Here is an 8,992-nt window from a genome sequence, read left to right on the forward strand (position 1 = left end):
CTCCTAATTGCCGTTTTTGTGATGTTGCAAACTATAGCACAGGTATCAAATGTATTTTTGTTTATGATTCATCAGATCATATGGTTATTTTTGGAAGATTTTGTGATGAGCTAGAAAACACTCGGATTTGAAGTATGAAAATGAACATTATTGTGCCAGCTAGCCTACACCAGTTGGTTGGGATTGATTGTCAGTTCAGATGCAAAATATTGAAAGCAAAAGGTTATACACCATACACCTATAACACGCGTACTATAATACCTATAATACGGGTACTATAACACGCGTATATAAGATAGCCGAGTCGGTTTAGAGTTAGTATTAGGGTTAGGGTTAGGGTTGGGTTAGGGATAGGGCGACTGTTTGTACTTCTGTGTGGGACTGCCGTACCCGTAGCCTCGAGACATTAAGATAAGGCTGCAGCGCATGCGTAGTCATGTTAGTGTGACTGCCGTACCCGTACAGGGTGCAAATCCACTTTAGGCACCTTAGGTATCATGAAGTGATGCGCAGATTTCTGTGTATCATCAACTGATGCAGACTTTCCGTATATCAAGGAAAGATGCAAAAACCCTAACCCTAACCCTAACACACTTCGTGATACCTAAGGCTAAGGTTATACTTTATGACTTAGGGAATTAGGGTTAGGGTTTTTGCATCATTCCTTGATATACGGAAAGTCTGTGCATCAGTTGATGATAATTGATACACAGAAATCTGTGCATCACTTCGTGATACCTAAGGTGCCTAAAGTGGATTTGCGTACCCGTACCCCCGTACACGGTACAGTACAGTACTGTAGCCTAGCACTAGCAGATGCAGTAGCGTGTAAACAACCCTCCAGCCTCCAGGCTCCAAAATGAGCAGTTCATTTCTCGACTTACATAATGTTAAAATAAGAAGTAAAACACGTACCAGAGTGCGAAAACTGCCCATTAGCAAGAAAATGTAGAAGGGAATCTACGTGTATGGCATAAAGAAACTAGTGTAACGAATAAAGACTCAAGAGAAAACCAAACAACTTAGCAAGGTGGTCAGCACATGCGCATTGAGTAGCTATCTACGTCATTTCAATATGTCAGCGCCCACTCTATAGTACAATCTTTAACTTATCGCCATGTAGTTTTATACAGATAGATAGCGCCATATAAAGAATATGAGAAGCATGTATTTGAGAAGATGTCGAAACGTCGTAAGATGCCGCGGTTTTGCAATATTCAGAAAGGTGCAATTTAGCTGATAAACACGTACCACGTCTCGCTTAGAATAGTGCGTTTCACCTTGCTAAAAAATAACTAGGGCATAGGCAAGGTCAAGGCTGTGAGAGTTTAGTACCGGTACCAGGTACCGTACCTGTAAGAGTTCAGGGTAATGCAACTGAAGGTCAATAGGGTTTTTAAAATATTACATAATCTCGGCCCACAATATATGACAGAAGTCCATAGTTTCAATACAAGGGAAGGTAAGATGTCTATTTTTAAACCGAGGGTGGGAAGCAGTGGGAAAAACTCTTTTGCTTATACTGCAATTGAAGCTTGGAACTCTCTACCACAGCAATTAGTTAGGACAAATTCTGTTTATTCTAGTTTTAAGTATAGTGTTAAGAAATGTCTGATGGAAAAGGTAGAAACATATTACTTTAGTCTTTAGACTTTAGTCCAGAGAGACATGATACCAGATTGCGTGGCACAGCTTTGCTGTTGATCCTAAGCGCTGCGCGCGGATGAGACACGCAGTTCCGCGGGATATGCGCACGCGACAGCGGGGATATTCAAGTATGAAGCGCTGTCCGCAGTGGAGACGTGCACCAAATTCGAGGCCCGTCGCACGTCTCCACAGTGGTCAGCAGATGGTCTGTAGTTTTAGAAGATGACAATGATTATATATGGACGATATTCTAGGAATTGGAGATTATAAAACAGTAACAAAAATTGCTCCGTCATGCTCCAGATTAGCTGAATCAAAAAGATTAGAATTTAATATGAACAAAACAAATACAATGGTAATAAAATTCACCAACAAAGAAAGGATCGAGAAGGAGATATTAATAGGCAACCAAGTAATCAAAAAATGCACCAAATATTCATACCTAGGGAATTTAATTAATGATATAGCAGGTTATAACGATATGATAAGAGTCCGAACTGAAAAATGTAGGTTCATGATAAGGGAAATATTATCATGGGCAGAATAGCAAAATTATGGAAATCATACTATAGAAGCAAGAGTGAAATTATACGAATGCACAGTTTTACCTTCCTTCCTAAATAACAGTGAAACATGGACTTAATGGAAGAAGTACAAATGTTGGAGGATTTCGAAAATGAGTGCCTGCGCAAAATAATAATCACGCGGAAAATGCATCGCATCGGCCCAAACTCCACGACAGGTGGCGCTCTCGCTTATGGGCTCAATCTACGAGTATCCTGAGTGTACGAAGGTGCACTGCATGCAGTTTGGCATCGGCCTAGACTGGTACCCGGTCGACAGTTCCACACGCTACACTAACAGCGTCAGTGTAGCGAAAGATACTTGCCGGAGTGAAGGTGGCGAACGGGTACCAGTCTAGCATCGGCCGGGCATTTCATTATTTACGAAAAGTAAACACAGTCGGTATAGGAACTGGTCACGTCGGTGACGCTCCATTCATGCCCATCAACGAAGAAGGTGGGGCTTATTGTGATTACGGAGATGCGAAAATGCAACAGAAGTACGTAGCGCAGTGCGCTAAATGGCGTGCTATTTTCGTTTTTGTGCCAAACTCTATCGTAGAAAACCGTTCTAGCCTAGCAGAATACCCTAGTTCATGAGATCGGCGATTTGGTACTGTGATGGGTCCCCACCTATAAAAATTTCAAAGGGAGGTGCGGCGTAGGCTGTGATTGGAGGACACAAAGTGTCAATCCTCGGCTCGCCTCGGCATCATGGCCGCATCACGTCTAGAGGCACAGGAGTATGATTTTCACTAAAAGAATTCGGTTGAAATTACTAATTAGGCATAAGAAAAGTTTGTATCGTCTTATGAGAATGTACCATTGTATGACCGGTTAAAACTACAAATTTGTATATTTCAATAGTTAGTGCTGATAGTAGTGTAATTGTTAGATTCTAGGCATAGCAAAACAAGGACCACAATGTAAATAAGTGTGCTAGTCATGCTTTTTGTGTATATATATATCCTTGGTAGTTATCCAATTTTATTAATTCAGGATTCTATTGTAAAAGTATGCTATGTATTGTATATATGATGGATAATTGCCTAAATAAATAAATATATAAAAATGAAAAAATAAATAAAAATTTGTTTCACTACTTACTACTTAGTAACCGATGATATTAATTTTATGGTAGTGGTAGGAATTTAATAATATGAACTAATGGAATAGTTGCTATCTAATAAAGAGCCACATGCACTTATTTAGTGATTAAACGTTTTGTTCTTATTTTTTGGCACACATTCACATTGAATGATAATGATAAGAATGATTAATTATATTAATTATGAATTATGAATATCACGAATTATGATGAATTATGAATTCATGATACACTATTAACAGTTTATTAGAGATTGGTTATGATTTATTGCAGAGTTACAGCACCGGCAGCACTGCTCCCGCATACACAAGCGATTTGCCGACCCACGCCAAGGTTGTGATATGTGGTGGTGGAGTAATGGGAACATCGGTTGCTTTTCAACTGGCCAAGCTCGGTTTGACAGATGTTGTCCTTTTGGAAAAGGGGAGGTATGTGAATTATGATGCATGCATCACTCATTTTAATAAGTCCTGTATACTCAAAGCTAGAAGCATAGACTTTAAAATAGCTGTGGCACTGTCTTAAAGAAGTATAGTATCTAGCATTTAAAGGTGCTGTCAGTCGTTTTCATTCAGCTCTGAAAAGTCTATATGTAAATAGCATAATATTCTATGCAGGGAGAAAAAAGGTGGCCATTCTGGTATAAATTAAGAAGCCTATATCTTGAAGAATAGTAAATGTCGGGGATATACAACAGCAAGACTTTAACGAAACGTAAATTGATTTCTAAGAAGGTTTTATTACATTAAATATCACGTGTGTTATGCAGACTATCGTGTGGAGTGACGTGGATGGCCTCTGGCATAGTAGGGTGTCTCCGCAGAGCAGCAGAAAGACAACTGTGTCAGATAAGTGTAGACCTATACAGGTCCCTGCAGGACGAAGGTCATGATATCGGTGAGCTTTTCTATTATTACACAAATACACATAATTGTGATCTAGAATTGCTTCATGTTGATTTAACTAAATTACAATCAGTATTACACACGTATTAAATCAAAGTTATATTTATGTACATTGTAGCAAAAGCTTGTGTTTTACACTTGCAGTTATTAGTAGCTGGAATATTACGAAAACTGTGACTGAATCTTCTGATAAAGGAAACTCTGATGTAACAATCCAGTTACAACAACTTGTGTTTTTTAAGGCTACGTTATTTGTTAATATATGTTTGAGTATAGCTTAATTTGATAAAAGCATTTTGTGTCATAATCTCTGCATGTTGTTTCCAAAGGCTGGATGCAGTCAGGCAGCATTAACTTGGCCAGGACAGAAAACCGCATGGTGTCACTCCGACGTCTAGTGGCTCAAGCCAAGTGAGTTGAATTTTTGTTTTGTGGTGATATGCACACATTACCAAGCATATGATGGAGGTTTAAATCTATTATTATCATTTAATTGTAATTAGACAGTTGACAATTGCAAATGAGTTTCATTGGTAGAGTCTGAGTGATTTTATTGTACTTTTTTTTAAACGTGATTGTGCTTAATTAGGTTTAAATGAATATGTTGTTGGTAAAATTCATTAAGACAAAATTACTTAATTGTTTTAGCTGTTGCTATCACCTGTTTTCTTAATTATGCAACATGTATATGTTTTTATACCTAGCTGTTTACATTCAGGGTGCAAAAGTTGAACTGTGATTTTATCACGACTGATGAAGTCAAGACCATGGTACCACTGATGAAAGTCAATGATCTAAAGGTGTCATATAGACAATATAAACATGTCAAACGCATAGATCAATAGTTCTCTATATACTATTCGTTAGAATAATATATTATTTTATAGTATTAACTTAAATTCTCTCTAAAAATACTCTAAATTTTTCTCTTTGAAAGGTTCTTTATATATACTAGACAGTGGCGTAGCTAGGATTTCTTCAGCTGGGTGGCACTGGGGGGGCCTTACATTTTCGTGGGGGGGGGGGCACAATATATAACTTTTCTTTGTATTATACTGTTCTAACGGCATTGTTTTTAATCAATTTTTTTTTTATTAAGCATAAATTTTCAGTGGGGGGGCACCTGGGGGGGCACAGAAAATTTAATTCCCCCGTAGCTACGCCCCTGATACTAGATATTAAGAATCATTTTAATTCTGTATATATTGACACTAGGGTGCTGCGTTAGTTCCCGGTGATGGCGTTGTGAATCCTATTAAACTCTGCCACACGATGGCGACACTAGCTGCTGAGAAAGGTAATGGTTGTCTTACAACTAATTTTACAGAATTACATGGTTAAATAATAATGAATATTCCTGTAATATATATATATATTAGTATAAGCGCATCACAAACACGTAAAAACCTTACTTGAGTAATTCTGCTTTTATATATGTAGCTTTATATAAGTTGACAGACATATTTTTTAAGTATTTTATAGTTTACGTTAAAAATAAAATTTGTTTTCTGGATTGAAAATTAGGTCTCCACACACTGGCACTCATGGGGGACATCGAATAATTAACAACCCAATGTTCATCTGCTGTTTTAATTATCGCACAGGTGTGACCATCATAGAGAAAGTGAAAGTGGAGGAGGTTCTAACAGAGTCGAAGCGAGTGAAAGGCGTGCGCACAAGCAAGGGCGTCATCAACTGTGAATTCTTTGTCAACTGTGCTGGTCAGGTGGGTGCAGATTCATCAGGTCACCAGGAGGCTCATGCATCGCGAGCTTACGTCTGATAACTATATATCCAGAAAAACTGGTTTTTTTCACTCGATCATCCATCCAAAGCTAAATTTCAATTTAATTATTCGTGATTTTCGTTTCGATGCATCATACCACATAAGGCAAACATAAAAGGACAAAAGTCCATGAAGTTTGGCGTTCTGTGTAATATTAAATGGTACTGCTACATACATGTTATCTCTTACAAGGAGGTATACGTACATTTCTGTCATCCCTCATACCATCTGGTGAGACATATGTGTTGTCAGTTTAGCTGTGACATTGTCTGTAACTGATGGCAGTGGGCCAGAGACCTGGGTTTAAAGAGCAAGGATTCTGTGAGAGTACCAGTGCATTCCGTGGAGCACGCAGCCGTGACTACCAAGCCTATCCCTGGCATGGATACCGTGTCTGCTGGTATAGCTTGCTAGTTGAACTCTCTAGTAACAAAGTCTTTCTTTATTGTGTAAGTTATGCAATTTCGAAGTCATTGTCTGGTGGAGAATAGAGGTGATGCGTCACGCAGCTACTCTGCAAATTAAATGATGAATAATCAAAGAAATTACAGTATTGCGTCACAAAACTTGGTAATATAAACCCATCTTAAACCACGTATCGTGTATCGCTAACTTCAGGCTCTACATTGGCCATGATTGTGATGTCGTGTGCGTTCAGGGTAAAAAATTCGCAGGAGCAATGAGCGATTCGCTCTTCAAACCTCCGAAATCGCTCTCGTGAGGCTCAAAATAGCTCCCGTAAAATTTTTGACAAGAGCTATTTTTCCCACAGACTTTTGAAAAAGAGTTCCCGTGAAAAAAAAAGAAATTTTTTTCCTATGTGCGTTGTATCGTGCTTACAGTGATCAGGGATTACGACGGAGGGATTCAGTTTCAGCCGCTCGCAGGAGGCGGTCTGCTCATCAAGGGTTACGAATCCAACGCGCGGCCTGTGTTTACCGAGGGCATTCCAGAGGACTTTGAATTCCGGGTTCTCCCGGAAGACTGGGAGGGCTGCGGTGAGTCGAAACGCGCTTACCGGACCTATACACTGCATGTGACAAACTCGTAACTTTGCCATGCTTCTGTCAAGAGTCTATGAGAAAAAATTAATGTTACAACTAACGTTAAGACTAATTTTGTTTCTGACAATAGGTCCGAACAACTTCCGATTGATAAATCTAAATACAGTGGAATCCCGATTTTACGCGCCCCGATTTAACGCGAATTCTGATATAACGCGATGAGTCGTTGGACCCCTTTTTTTGCTCTTATATAGCCACGTATATATAACCGCGATTTAGCATGACCCCCCCTTTTTTGGCGATGACATTTTATGGACCCCAACCATCGCGTTATAACGGGGCTACACTGCATCGTCCTAGAGTTGAATGGCTTCATGGCCGTAACAGAATCCTCGCTGCAGGTTACCTGCTTCGGAGGCTTCGATACAGGTTTCCGAACAGCGACCCGCAGCCTGCGCTGCACATGGTGAACGGACCCGAGTCGTTCACGCCCGACGGCACGTGGATACTCGGCGAAGCACCCGAGGTAAGCGCTCGTGAGTAGAGAGTGCACTAGTGCGCTAGTACGTAAGAAGCACCCGACGTAAGCACCCTCGTGAGTAGAGAGTGCATTAGTGCGCTAGTACGTAGTTCATTGTGTGTCTGTGTGTGTGCGTCTTACAGGTGGACAACTACTACGTGGCAGCTGGATTCTGTGATATGGGTGTGGCAGCGGCGGGTGGGGTTGGCCGCGCCCTGGCCGAGCGAATCCTTGGCATTGAGGGACGGCTCATGACCGACCTGTGGGCACTGGAGATCCAGCGATTCTTCGAGGGACACAACATCAAGGCGTTTCTGAAGGACAGGATTCCTGAGATTGTTGGTAGGCATGATGTATAATATATATATCGCAATGGCTACACTTCTGCTCAACCATTACAAAGCTCAGCACAGATTCCCAAATCCACGTCATGATTAGGCCACGCCCCCTTTCATATCGTTGATTTTACTGGATTTACTATTGCTTCAAAAGTTACAAAAATACTTCTTTTTTTATAAAATACCTAAAAGTAAGTAATATTATGGTAAAAACTTATTGTTTATTGTTTTTTACTGAAAAAAATATAGTTGGGTTCACATAAGAAATATGTGACCGGATGCGTAGCCTGGGAACTGGGCGTCCGGTAACCGGACGCGTAGCTACGGCCTATATATATATATGTATGCTCTATGATGGACCTTTATGAGTGTCAGGCTAAAACATCTAACTTCCAAAACCATGCTCAGGTTGCTTGTCGCTAACGTTAAACGTTATTAGTGTCAGGCCAAATTACTTAACTTCCCAAACCATGAGATTATGTAAGGCACAGCAGACGTTTATATTATTTATACTTGTGACTTTAATGTGCAAGCTGTTTTGTATCGGCATGCATGGCTATTTGGGAGTAAGATGAAATGCGTAATCTTTTAACAAAGCTCAATTGTATCATTTCCAGCATTTGTCTTAGCATTAACATTAATTCCACCTTTCATCCCAAATCAATTGCTAACTTTGAAATTAAACCATGACCCCCAAATTATCTCTATCGCCAACACAGATGTTACTTGCAATAGTCCTGAACTAAGTGACGATCACAACTTAAATCAGAAAACACTCTTTATTCAGTTGTATGGCTGCTAACTGTGTATTGTACAGGCCGACACTACAAGATCACGTACCCGTACAACGAGTATGAGACCGGTCGCGGGGTGAGGACCTCTCCGCTCTACCCGATACTGTACAAGAACGGTGGCATGTTTTCGACGAAGATGGGTTACGAGCGCCCCTTATGGTTCAGTGACGATGAAGGTAAGAGGATAAACTAACTCGTGACGTGTGCATTGGTTCCAGTACTTGATTGAGGGTCAATCGGTGGCTGGCTACATGAACTTAAAAATAAAAACATACGTAATTTGAAACATAATAATAATACGGAATAATAAATAATTAATATTAATAA

The 8,992-nt window shown here is 40.0% G+C and overlaps 2 protein-coding genes across 3 annotated transcripts in view; one reads left to right on the forward strand and one right to left on the reverse strand.

Annotated features, from left to right (window-relative positions):
* Nucleotides 1–1,043, reverse strand: part of LOC106808678 (DNA-directed RNA polymerase III subunit RPC6-like) — a 5,226-nt gene extending 4,183 nt beyond the window's left edge. For both annotated transcript variants that reach the window (XM_014811502.1, XM_014811501.1), the window contains exon 1: nucleotides 916–1,043. The gene's annotated coding sequence lies outside the window, so the exon portion shown is untranslated. The remainder of the gene's footprint in view (nucleotides 1–915) is intronic.
* A 91-nt stretch (nucleotides 1,044–1,134) lies between these two features.
* The window catches only part of LOC106808669 (pyruvate dehydrogenase phosphatase regulatory subunit, mitochondrial-like), a 17,211-nt gene continuing 9,353 nt past the window's right edge, over nucleotides 1,135–8,992 (forward strand). Inside the window, exons 1-12 of the mRNA XM_014811490.1 lie at nucleotides 1,135–1,225; nucleotides 3,592–3,746; nucleotides 4,088–4,215; nucleotides 4,553–4,634; nucleotides 4,942–5,023; nucleotides 5,439–5,520; nucleotides 5,828–5,949; nucleotides 6,295–6,409; nucleotides 6,852–7,007; nucleotides 7,415–7,539; nucleotides 7,677–7,875; nucleotides 8,689–8,850. Of these exons, the coding sequence (XP_014666976.1) occupies nucleotides 1,157–1,225; nucleotides 3,592–3,746; nucleotides 4,088–4,215; nucleotides 4,553–4,634; nucleotides 4,942–5,023; nucleotides 5,439–5,520; nucleotides 5,828–5,949; nucleotides 6,295–6,409; nucleotides 6,852–7,007; nucleotides 7,415–7,539; nucleotides 7,677–7,875; nucleotides 8,689–8,850 (1,477 nt within the window). The 5' untranslated portion in view covers nucleotides 1,135–1,156. The remainder of the gene's footprint in view (nucleotides 1,226–3,591; nucleotides 3,747–4,087; nucleotides 4,216–4,552; nucleotides 4,635–4,941; nucleotides 5,024–5,438; nucleotides 5,521–5,827; nucleotides 5,950–6,294; nucleotides 6,410–6,851; nucleotides 7,008–7,414; nucleotides 7,540–7,676; nucleotides 7,876–8,688; nucleotides 8,851–8,992) is intronic.

Source organism: Priapulus caudatus, unplaced genomic scaffold (assembly GCF_000485595.1).
Source record: "Priapulus caudatus unplaced genomic scaffold, Priapulus_caudatus-5.0.1 Scaffold295, whole genome shotgun sequence".
NCBI lineage: Eukaryota > Metazoa > Priapulida > Priapulimorpha > Priapulimorphida > Priapulidae > Priapulus > Priapulus caudatus.